Raw genomic sequence first — 12,462 nt, 5'->3', positions numbered from 1 at the left:
CCTGTTTGCTGGCTGTGTGTGCACTTTCCTACTGAGGCCTCCCTGCACCCAGCACTTCTAGACTTTCCATCAGGTGTTACCGTGTTTCCCCGAAAATAAGACATCCTCCGAAAATAAGACCCAGCACATGGAAAGATAAGACATCCCCTGAAAATAAGACCTAGCGCAACTTTGGGAGAAAAAAAATTAATATAAGACACTGTCTTGTTTTCGAGGAAACAGGGTAGTTATACACATCTTAGAAGATTCTATAAGGAAAGTACCTGAGAGAATATAACAGGACCTTTAATGCCATGTAAAGCTAATAGGTGTTTCCATTTAAATAGACTCTGAAGGCCAAGGACATGAACTTACCCATTTTACTTTATTTTTTTTAGTAGTGAGACATTTCCAGACTGCTATGTCTTGCAACCAAAGTGCTCCACTCAGTGTATTTAAAAGTCTGGCCCTGTTGAAGACACTTTTTAAAAAAGATGGCTCTAAATAGCAGCATTGCAATCAATTTTTATATTTTCTGAATTTGCTATATTGGCACGCACTAATTGGCACACACATCCCATGTTTGGTAGGTAGGGAATGAGAGGGAGAAGCTAAATTTCTGGGTTACAACAGGGCAGTGCTTTTCAGTGTTTTGGGATGTTATTCCCATGCACATGTCCACTTTTACCCTCCACCTCTCAGTTGGACAAACTTGTGGGTGGAACTATGCATGTTAAGACATAAAAATCAAACCCACAAAGCCACCATACCACTATGCTAAGGATGGAGGCAAGGCTCATTTTGTGACATTGTCACCTCCATCTGTTAGCCCCACTCTTCCAAATACCTGGGTCAATATTTGCCTCTACTTTTCTAGAAGCTCTGGGATTCTTTCTCAAGAAATGGTGATGTGCATCACCCATTAATCTCGTCTGTGTTCCATCTGCACTTGGTTTAGTAGAATTCCTTAGGAAGCAGATACAACATGTGTATAGATAACATATTTTCCACTGAATTCAAATATCCTGTTTATATTTTCTTTTGGTCATTTTACATGGCACTTGGCCCAGATATCATTTGCATTATCTACTTTAATCCTAAAATTCCCGGGAGATGGGAAAAGGATGAAGAATACCTTTTTAAGATGAGAGGAGGCTGAAGCTTTGAGATAGAAACTGACTTTTCTAAGGCCATATATCCATCCCCTTGAACAATTACAAATAGAATCATATTTCTGTTCTGAACCTCTGTGGGATTTTTTTTGTACAATGAAAAGATTCTGTGTGATGTCTTTCAAAAGAAGTTGCATCATAAACAGTATTAAATATTGCATTATTTTAATGGAAAAATAATGATGGCTGCAGATTCTTGAAAAGCCTGAATTCAGGATTGGGGCATCTAGGTACCAAGCTCTCAAATCTGGGCTACCTGGCGATTACTTTGATCAATAACATGTGGTCACCATGACATCATGTCTGCTGTGGGCATGTCCTTTAAGATGGTCAAAGCAGTTTCTCCTCTCCTCTTGTTCTTAGTCATTGTGTAAGTCTGACTACCTTGAGGCTGCCATGGTTGAAGGAAGCACAAGCTAACCTTGTGCAGTGGCCACGTAATTCAAGGTTACAGTACTTCTTGGAAAATCTAGCAGTTCTCAACTTATCAATGGAACATCAAAATCCAGAAAAATTTAGGAACTTGCTCAAGATAAAATCTCAACTGCAGAACCTCTACTAGAAAACAGTTCTTTTGACTTGATCCATTGCTCTTTAGGCTTTGATGCTACCGGGAAAAATGAGCTTCTTCCCCAACATCCTATATAATAAAAGCCTAATATGCTAAGCGTCCAGTCATCTAGTCAGCCATTCAACCAATTACAGCGTAATATGCTAATGATATGCGAAGGCCACCCAACTGCTCACTATGACATACACTGACCACCAGGGAGCAGACGTTCTGACCAGTAAGGTTAGCTTGCTGCTGGGGTCTGGCCAACTGGGCCTGAGCAAGACAGGCTGAACACGCCCGCCCTGGAGCCCTCCCGTGGTCCCTCCCTGGCTGGCTAACTTCCTGCAACCCTCCTCTGCCTTGATTGTGCACCACTGGGGTCCCTCAGCCTGGCCTGTGTCTTCTTGCAATTCAGGTTAGGGGACCCTCCCTGAGTGCATGAATTTCATGCACTGGGCCACTAGTAGTATAATATGTGACAATAGGGCCTTGGATTTGAGAGGATTTCCACTGCCCAGAAGCAGCAGGCAGGGTCTGAAGACTGCTGTGATTTTTGTGAAGAGACTGCCTACCAGCACCTCTTCCTGATTTTACAATATATATATATATATATATATCCACTAGATATTGCCTTTTGCAAATTCCCTGTGCTGTTTTGAGATTCTGCCTCCCCCTGTGATAAACATTAATGCTAATTTGTGTTTACTCACATAAAATTCATCTGTATAAAAACATTAACAAATTTATTCTCCTTTTTCTCTGTATCTCCCTAATTATTGCTTTGAAAATGGAAAATCCTATTACCATTTGAGACCCAAATCGGTACACTTGGGAGAGGGAAAACTCAGTATTTATAAATTAGCATCAGTGAGTCATTCTCTGTGCCCAGCAATGTGCAAACTGGTGTCATCCATCATTTCATTTAACAATCACATAAATTGTCAACAAATATGCCACCTGAGCTCCATAGACAAGGAAAATGAGGCTCAAAGAGATCTTAGTCACAGTTTCTTCTATATGATGGAGTAAGAAATGTCCTATCTTGGGTGGAATGTGTCAACATGTTCCTTGGTATGTCTGAGACAAGAGGGACTGGGCAGAAATATATGCTGTAAATTAGAAGCACTACGAAAATACAAGTGGTTAAAAAACAGGCTAATGTGACGTGTGAATGTATGTCAGTATAAGAACAAAATGTGGAGCTGCTTAGTGAGAAAATGCTAAATACAAGTCAAGAACATATAATTTTCTTTGTTCTTGGAAAAAAGCTCATGAAATCTGAAAACTGTACAGAATAGCACCCCCTCCCCCCCCAACTCCCCCAGAGACCTATAGCCAGCCGAGGGTGGCACTGTTTGGATTCATGAAAACTGTCCTCTGATGTTTGAAGGTTTATGGGCAATTGGTTTTTCACAAACTTGACTTAATTTTCAATAGGGGACATCTCATGTTTAATCTTTCATTTTATTGGAGATAAATGGAAAGGAATTAGAAGACACTTTGCTGAGTGTGCACCAGACTAACAAATGAAATGCAGTTTATAAACTGATGAACAAAAATAGATAGGAGGGGCAGAGAAGCATTGAGCAGACTGTCAAACTACAGTAGGAAGGCTGGGGAGGGTTGGGGGGGAGATAAGAGATCAACTGAAGGACTTGTATGCATGCATGTAAGCATAACCAATGGATGTAAAGTACTGGGGGGAGGTGAGTGGGGAGGAAGGCAGGAAGGGCATGTGCCAGGAGAGACTGGGGGAAGGCCAATGAAGACATATGTACTACTATTTGTAATACTTTAAACAATAAAATAAAATTAAAAATAAATAAATAAATAAATAAATAAATAAATAAATAAATAAATATCAAATTCTATCAGTGGTATATGGAAGTTCACTTCCTCCAATATGTTCTAAAAAAAGGCAGACTACAGTGTCTCAAATGCCTTCACTCAGTTCTGCAGTTCAATTTTCTAATAAAGCATTTTCAATATAGGATCAATGCAGAAATTTTGAAAGGAGCATCACTCTATTGTTTGTTAATTGATTTTAGAGAGAGGAAGAGAGAGGGATAGAGAGATAGAAACATTGATGAGAGAGAAACATCATCAACCAGCTGCCTCCTACAGGCTCCCCAATGGGGATTGAGCTTGCAACCTAGGCATGTGCCCTGACTGGGAATCCAAGCTGGGACCTCTTAATTCTTGGGTCATTGCTCAACTACTGAGCTATACAGTCTGAGCATCACTCACTATTTTTGTTTGCTGAGTTTACCATGGCAATGGCTGGACTTCTACTTAATGGCAATTAAGAATCCCAACTCATGATTTAGATTCAAAAGAAGTTCCTCAAACAGTTAAACAGGCTCCTGTTCAATACCTCTTTAACACTATTAAATAACTTTCTGGTTTTGTAAAAAAGAAAAAGAAAAAAGAAAAAAGAAAAAAAAAAGAGATGCAGTTTATATGAGTACAATAATTTAAAAGAAGCTGTTAGGTATTATTTAAAACCTGACTGACTATGCAATATTATTTTCCTCTGACTTGAAAAAAATGAATTGTATATTTTAAACCATGCATTGACCAAGATTAAGGAAAAAGAACATGATATAAATAAAATCCTTACTATTATATTGTGTTGCAGCATCACCTATTAGAAAACTTACACCCTGCCTTCTATTTTCCTCTCAGTTGTGTATTTATGCAAAAATGGGTATGCTTTCTTTGTATTTGACTACATTTTCTTTAGTATTCTGAAAGGGGAACAATAGTAAGTGAACTGATCCATTAGGATCATGGGCCTACTTTAATTGTCAACTATAATAATTTGTTTTAGTTGAGCCTGTGTTGGTTTATTACAATCAGTGTCTATCCATCAGTACAATGAAATTTCATAATTATGTGAATGGCATTTCCCAGCAGGGAACTGGTCATTGTCAATAATAATGAAGTCTCTTGTCTTATGATTAATAATTGGTAATGTTGAGTAAAAGATTCATGAATAGAATTTTGAAGACTGAATTAGCAGCTATTCCTTCTTGTTAGATATTACATACTACTTACAATCACAAATCACACATTTAAACTTTTCCTAGAAGAGATTGCATAATGTGGTGCTATTTTTCTGTGCACTTTCATTGGACTGCTATGCTTCCAGACTCTTCACATTTTTCAGTGTGGGAAATGTTTTCCCCCCGCATAAGTGATAGGGATTCCTGTAAAATGTGGGTTTGAAGAATGCTTCCACTGTCCAGGAAATCAAACTTCCTTGTTCAGAGCCTGTTCTGTAAGGCTGTCTCACTTCCTCAAAATTAAAAATGAGAACGTGTGCTCATGGTCATATTATATATACTTGAAAGGAACTGAAAGATGTTATTTAGCTACTGTGGGGAATAATAATTTCATATCTTCAGAATACGTTTTATAACAAGTATTATGCACTCTAAGCTGCCACCAATGGAAAGGCATCATCTGAGGTAGCACCAGGAAAGAACAGTGTGACTAATTAAAATGTAACTTACATTAACATGAGAGATGTTCAAATGTGAAAAAATGTGTATTTTTAAATTGATGCAATATAGTATTGTTTCTCCATTCATGCAACTATTTAGACAGAAATCATATGTACTGGTAGTTGTCAACACTTGGGTAAGTTTTTTGTCAAGTTTAAAATCATCTTAATTGAGTTAGTTAATATGAATTAATTCTTTCAATATCTTTTTCAGTGAAGAAAACAAAAATATACACTTTTAAAAGCCTTACCAACTCAGTGATTCTTTTATTTATTTATTTTTATTGATTTCAGAGAGAAAGGGAGAGGGAGAGAGAGGTAGAAACATCAATGAGGAGAGACTCATTGATTGGCTGCCTTCTGCATGCCCACACTGGGGATTGAGCCTCCAACCTAGGCATGTGCCCTGACCGGGAATTGAACAGTGACCTCCTGATTTATAAGTTGAGGCTCAACTACTGAGCCACGCTGACCCGGCTCAGTGATCCTTTTTATTCAATACTCTGCAGTGTAAATATACTGTTTGTTCAGACTGCTTTCCTAGATATTAGATTCTTCAACCAAGAATAGAAATAATACCTAATTTAGATTACAGTGATATATCAAAATATGTTTATTCATGTGTTCTTCTTGAAGGAAGGTAATAAACAAAAGGAAAACAAGGTTTTACATATGATATGAAAAGATTATATTAAATTTTTCTCTTACAGCTAAGAAACGGTTGTTGAAACATTATTTCTTATTCAAGTTTGTTTATAAAGCCAGTAACACTCCTGAATCACTTTTAAAAGGATGCAAATAAATGCTTCATTCAATTGCCTGAACAAGTATGTTTGGGGAATTCACTGCTAAGATAGCTCATTGGTAATTTAATCTTGTAAAATCTTTTTAATTACATTAAAATATATAAACATCTTCTATCTAATTAATATTAATCTTCCATGGCCTGGCTTTAAAAACTGGAAGGCCAATGAACAGTGTTATTTTCTTATTTTGCAATGGATACATAATAAATGAAATGCAACATTTTTATATCCTAGATAGGCTTTTTGGTGCCTTTCCAATTCTCAAGTTATACTTTTATCTAATTTATAGCACAGACCTTCATTTTATTTTAAATAAATAAATGATGAGTTATTGCTTCATGAATATGAAGAGGGTATTTAACTGCTATTTCATTCTTGTTAGAATTTCTTTTTAGAAGAGACTTGTGAATGTAAACAAATTTTCTTAAAAGAAAAACTTCTGTTTTGGAAACCTGGAAACCTTTGCTTTATGGTCCTAGAATTTGGGGAATTGGGGTAGTTTTCAAGTTGTATTACTTGCCCTTCAAAAAGCATCATTAATTCAACTTTATTTGGACCAGATCTGGAATAACTTTATTAAAAAAAAAAAAAACCTTCAAAGAAAAGCATAGTTGTGCAATCATTTTTGAATGCTCCATTTCCATGTATGTACCAAGAAGATACTATAAAGTCTCTGAATTTGTGATTTCTAGAAAGATTTGGATTCTTTGTTGAGTCACACTGAGGCTGCTATTTTGACATCTTCCCTACTTCCCCTCCACCTTCAAGCACCTATGTCCATGGTGTTTCCCTCCAGCTGTAGACTGCCCAGGACCTAGTGAGTGGCCCACTGTCTGTGACCCCTCAGCAGCAGTTGTTTGGCTCCACTCCCCAGACTAGCTCTCCGTGTCACGCAACATTGCAAATCTTATAATTATTCAAAATCATTTCTACAGATGGGTTGCCATCATAATAATGAATGTTTTATGGTACATTCTATGTGCCAGGACTATTCTTAGAAGTTTATACACACAACACAAACACACACACACACACACACACACACACACACACACGGTGGGGCAAAAGTAGGCTTACACTTGTGAGTATGTGAAACACAGAGTTTATTAAATCATTATTGTACTATTTTCCCTATGAGCAACTGAAACCTACTTTTGGCCCGCCCTGTATCTTGATATATATGCACAGATACCTCAGAACAACCAAACAAATAGAACCATTATATTCCAATTTTACAGATAAAGGAAAATGAAACATTTAGAGGTTAAATAGCTTGCCCAAGATTACACAATCAGTAAGTGGTGGGATTGGGGACCCAGGACACTAACTAAGTGGTCTCCTTTATGGCAGACAATTATGGTGGCATGAAAAACTCTGGGGATTTCGGTTATGAACATTTAATTTAAATGACTTGGCTTAGGAGCACTTAGCCTGCTCAACACAAGTGTTAGTAAAGAAGAACTACAAATGTTAACTAATAGAAAGTGACATCACAATTGCTAATTTTGGTTGCCAATAAGCACCAGTGAATTACAAATATAGGCTGGTAAGGAATATGCAAGATTCTGAAATAAGTTAAAATTTCTCATTTACATTTATAATATATTAAAGCCACTAGAAAAATGTCATATTAATTAAGAAAATTATTACAACGATTTAAATTTAACTGAAATCCAGAAGACTAAGCCATACTAACATCCTATTAATGCATATTCAATTAATTCCATAGTCATATTAATAATCCTACTAGCATTCAAGTCATATTAATAATCCTACTAATGTTCAATAATCCTACTAACATTCTCTCTATGAACGTCAAATATCTGGATAAACCTGACTGACCATTGTCACCCTTAAGTGCTAGAAGAGTTCTTTAAACCATATCCTAGGTAGACAGATGAAATTATGTATGCAGTATTGAGAAAATTAAAAATGCATTAAGAATAGCATGAGATTATTTGTTAAATGACTTCTTTGTTTTTTTTTATATTTAAAATTTTGTTATACTTTAAAATGTTATATAATTAAGACATTTTAAAATCAAAACTAGCCCTAGTTTGTTTGGCTCAGTGGATAGAGCATCGGCTGTGGACTTAAGGGACCCCGTTGGATTCTGGTCAAGGGTATGTACCTTAGTTGCCGGCTCCCAGCCCTGGTTGGGGGGCATGCTGGAGGCAACCAATCAATGTGTCTCTCTCATATCAGTGTTTCTCTCTGTCTCTCCTTCTCCCTTCTACTCTGTCTAAAAATCAAGAAAAAAAATATCCTCGGGTAAAGATTAAAATATTTTTTTTAAAAAGAACATAAAAAAGCAAGAAAATTCCTACTGTAATATCAGAAGATAAGTTAGTAGTCTTAAACTGGCATAGAATCATTGTTTTTTTTTTTTTGATACAAGACTCCCCCCATCCCCTTGTCCCCAAGGTCCACTTGTCCTCTCACAGGTAAAATCTCATGCATCTCCATAAATCTGACGGACATAGACAACATTCAGCTCTTAGGTTTGTAGCAAACAATCATTTCATTGTTTGCTTTTCAAAGACAGTAATAAAGCTTATAAATTTTTTTCCAGTGTAAAATTTACTCTTTCAGATTTTGGGCAATCCATTTCTTAGCTTGACCCTGAAAGAATAGATAGCAGGGTTTCAGGCCAGATAACAGGCAAATCATTCTGTCAGTAAACAAGAGGAGCTCCTTCTGCAAACATTTTATTATTGGCTCTGAGGTACATGTGGAAGACAGAGAAGTTTCAGAAATGCTAGGACAAAGATAAGAACAAAAAGAAAAGTAGAATCCTTTCTGATAGTTATTAATTTTTCTGGGCCTGTGTCTGAATTTCTGATTGTCTAGCAGTATATGGAGATATGCAGAGGACATTGCTTCTTATGTCATTCTCTGTACACTCCACCCCTGTTTTTGGTAACCATGGCAACAGGTCACACACAGGTAAATGCACAGAATGTAGAGCTCCCTGTTAGTGGCCACAACTAACTTCTCATAAGCTGAAGAGGGAATTAAAAATATGAGATTCAGCAACTGGGGTGAGCTCTTGGGGCTGGGGTAGGGTGGACACTGGAGTGGAGACATGGATGGACCAACATATACACAATGTGCATCTGACCTCAGTGACATTAATTTCCAAGCTGTTCAGGTACCAAGAAAGGAGGCTTACCCGGGCCTTCTGCTCCATTTCTAGCATTAATCTTTCATGTTGCTCAGCTATGGCAAGTGTTGCAGAATGGACCTTCTGATAGATCATTTCTCCTTCCCTTGTTTGAAAAGTGAATAGTCCTTCACCCGTGTCACACATTCTGTGAGGACAGAGACAGGGAAAGAGATGGGTCTTTATGTGTTCAAGTGCATAACAGTTCTCCACGTGAAAGACACCTTTGCCCTGTGTCATATTAATTCCATAATCACATTAATAATTCTGCTAATGTTCTGCCTTGACTTTCACAGGAGACAGTGAAGCAGGTTCATCCTCAACCAAACCAACCAGCCAACCCACCAACACATCTTTCCAGAACACAGCTTTGGCCAAAAATCTATGTATATTTGGAATTTTAGATGAAGTGTTCACAACAGTGTAAAGAAACAGATAAAAGGGATTTAGATTATTGCAATGTATAAATAATAAAACAAATAGTTATTTTTAGAGTATTTTCACATTTGTGATATCATAACTCTACCTCCTATGACTTGATAGCTCTTGAAATGGAAACAACTTAAGAAAAAGCTGCAATTGCATATTCAATGCAGTGGAACCAATGAAAAGACTATAAAATTTTAGTTTATGAATTTGCATACATAGGCTGAGGCTTTTATTTAGACGGAGTTATCTTTATGTAAATCTTGGTATAGCCTAGGAAATGACTTGGCATAAAGGAGACTCTATTATATTTGGTTTGAATTTTAGCTCTGCCACTTACCAGGGTGACCTTGGGCAAGGTGAATGACTTGCCTGCACATCCTTTCCACACATCTAACATAAGAAAAACATAGTTCCTATCTCAAAAGAGTCTTATGACAGTTAAAAGACTTGGTATGCAAAATGTTAAGTGCTCAAAAATGTTAGCTGTTACTATTTTTATCATACAGTATGGGACTAATCTCACTATCCACTGTAGAGAAATGGTTGGCTTAATTATACTATTTTTATCTGATAGACCATTAGGCAGCTATTTCTATTTCATTTCTAAGAGCATATAATGCATTAGAAATTCTTATTACATAAATTTAAGAGGAAAATCAGAATATAATTTATTTTTAAATTATAATTAACTTTTTAAAACATAATTTTTATTGGAATAAAGCCAGTGACAATTTGTTAGGCAACAGGACTATAGGCAAATATAATTAACAAAGAGTAACTATAAAATGGACAGTATTTTTTTTAAAAAACGTATTTTATTGATTTTGTACAGAGAAGAAGGGAGAGAGATAGAGAGTTAGAAACATCGATGAGAGAGAGTCATCGATCAGCTGCCTCTTGCACACACCCTACTGGGGATATGCCCGCAACCAAAGTACATGCCCTTGACCGGAACCGAACCCGGGACCCTTCAGTCCCCAAGCCGACGCTCTATCCATTGAGCCAAACTGGTCTCGGCTGGACAGTATTTTGTTGCTATTTTAGGCCAGCTTTTAAAAATCATTGGAGGCCTTGAGAAAAACTATCAGTATGATGTTACCACTCAGATGTTGGACATTAACTGGATTGTTGTGCTGCTGGTTTTCAGTTTATAACAACTTTGCACAAAATGTTCATCAGGCCAAACCATGTCTTCCAGCACCAAAACGATTTCAGGATCTTTGCAATGATTCTCCAAGTAGTTTTCAGTAGAAAAGAAAGGTCTCAAGAGGCTTCAGACTTTCCAGAGGCTGTGACTGCCATCCCTTATGGCCCCATAGAACCAGCTCTTACCTTCTGTGAGAGAGATTTCAATAAAATTCACACACCGTGAAATGGAAAGTCTGGAGAAGGGGGGGAAGGGGGGAGGAGGAATGAAGAGTTTTCACAAAGTGAGACTAATGAGCTTTCTTTGTTGATTCAGAGAGTAAAGCAATCCAACAACAGCAAGGGCAGGAAAACCAGTGATTGGTAGTGAACACATTTTGTTTGAGGTGGGGTTTTGTTCACTGTCATCTGAAAAACACTGCTTATGAGCTTTCAGAAATGAGAGCATGAAGACACAAATCACTGTTTCATACTCTGCCACTGAGATGCGGAAGTCTAGCACATATCTACTTCCGGGGACTTCATTCTGCCCAATGAGAGAATTTAAAAGCTTACAGAAGATTATTTTTTTCTCCTTTCTTCCCCCCCCCCCCCCAACCTCTGAAATAAAAACAACTGGAAACTTTATCCTTTGACCAAGTGTAAGGAACTCAAACATGCTGGCATTATAAAGCAAATACACATTAAAAGCAAGTGCTCGCTCTTCAGTGTAGGTACCTAAAGCTGAACTGAAGTCAAAATTCTCCAGAAACTAATTCAAAAGGATATTGAATGTAAACTATAATTAAAAAAAAATTAAAAATTAAGAAATGTTTAAAAAAAAATTCTTCAGTAAAATTGGCTTATTTATAACTTTTGTCAGCAGGGTCACCCATTGACCTCTTATCTACAAAATGGGGCAACGGAACTTTGTCACGGGATTGTTCTTTTAAGATGTAAAGTGTGTGGCAGTGGGATGGGAAGGACTAGTTCAGCAGGCCTGGGTTGTTCAAACCCTGCACGTGTTTGGATGGTTCCTTAGCTGACTTCTAGGCTGTAGCCTCTGAGCCCCTGAAATATTCAGCTTGATGAGAGCATTTTGTGTACCGGAGGCCTTGACCCATGCTACACCAGTGTGACCAAATGAGCCTATCCTAATATGTGACTTCCAGGGAAGGCCTGCTTTGCTCTGGGGGAGTCTGAGTAGCAGAGACCCATCTTGAGGACACTGCTTGCCTGTAGGACTGACCTTCAGTAGAATGCTGGGCACCAAGGCTTGATTGACAACCTTTTCCATGTGTTTTCACACATCATTGCTGTGAGAATTAAGTGTGCCCATGTGACTGCCCTGGGAGGGGACACTGGAAGCTTGATGTAGTCTGGTCCATATCCCTTTGCCTTTTCCCCGTGCTAATTTTACTCTCCATCTTTCACTATCATCAATCACAACTATCACATTTCCTGAATCTTTCTAGAGAATCGTTGAGCCTGAGGGTGGCTGTAGGGAGCCCTCCACAGCCAGCATGTGGTAGGTGGTCAATTTATTTTTGAATGAGTCTAAAAAATGTCCTAGTTTTCTCTGAAGTAGCTCTTTTTCAAATTCCATTCTTCTTGGGATGTAAGAGGGTATCCTCTCTCTATTTCCCCCTACTAATCACTTCCAGAATCACTTGAAATGATAGTATCATCTGTCTTATCTCTGTTATGTTCTAATAAATAAGGACAGCAGA

General features: G+C 37.5%; 1 protein-coding gene across 1 annotated transcript in view; it reads right to left on the bottom strand.

Annotated features, from left to right (window-relative positions):
• The window catches only part of DOK6 (docking protein 6), a 225,520-nt gene that overhangs the window by 45,105 nt on the left and 167,953 nt on the right, over window positions 1-12,462 (bottom strand). The window contains exon 6 of the mRNA XM_084887401.1: window positions 9,188-9,326. Within this exon, the coding sequence (XP_084743527.1) occupies window positions 9,188-9,326 (139 nt within the window). The remainder of the gene's footprint in view (window positions 1-9,187; window positions 9,327-12,462) is intronic.

The sequence above is a fragment of the Pipistrellus hanaki genome (assembly GCF_964339955.1).
Source record: "Pipistrellus hanaki genome assembly, chromosome: 6".
Taxonomy (NCBI): domain Eukaryota; kingdom Metazoa; phylum Chordata; class Mammalia; order Chiroptera; family Vespertilionidae; genus Pipistrellus; species Pipistrellus hanaki.
This window is presented reverse-complemented; position numbering and strand designations above follow the sequence as displayed.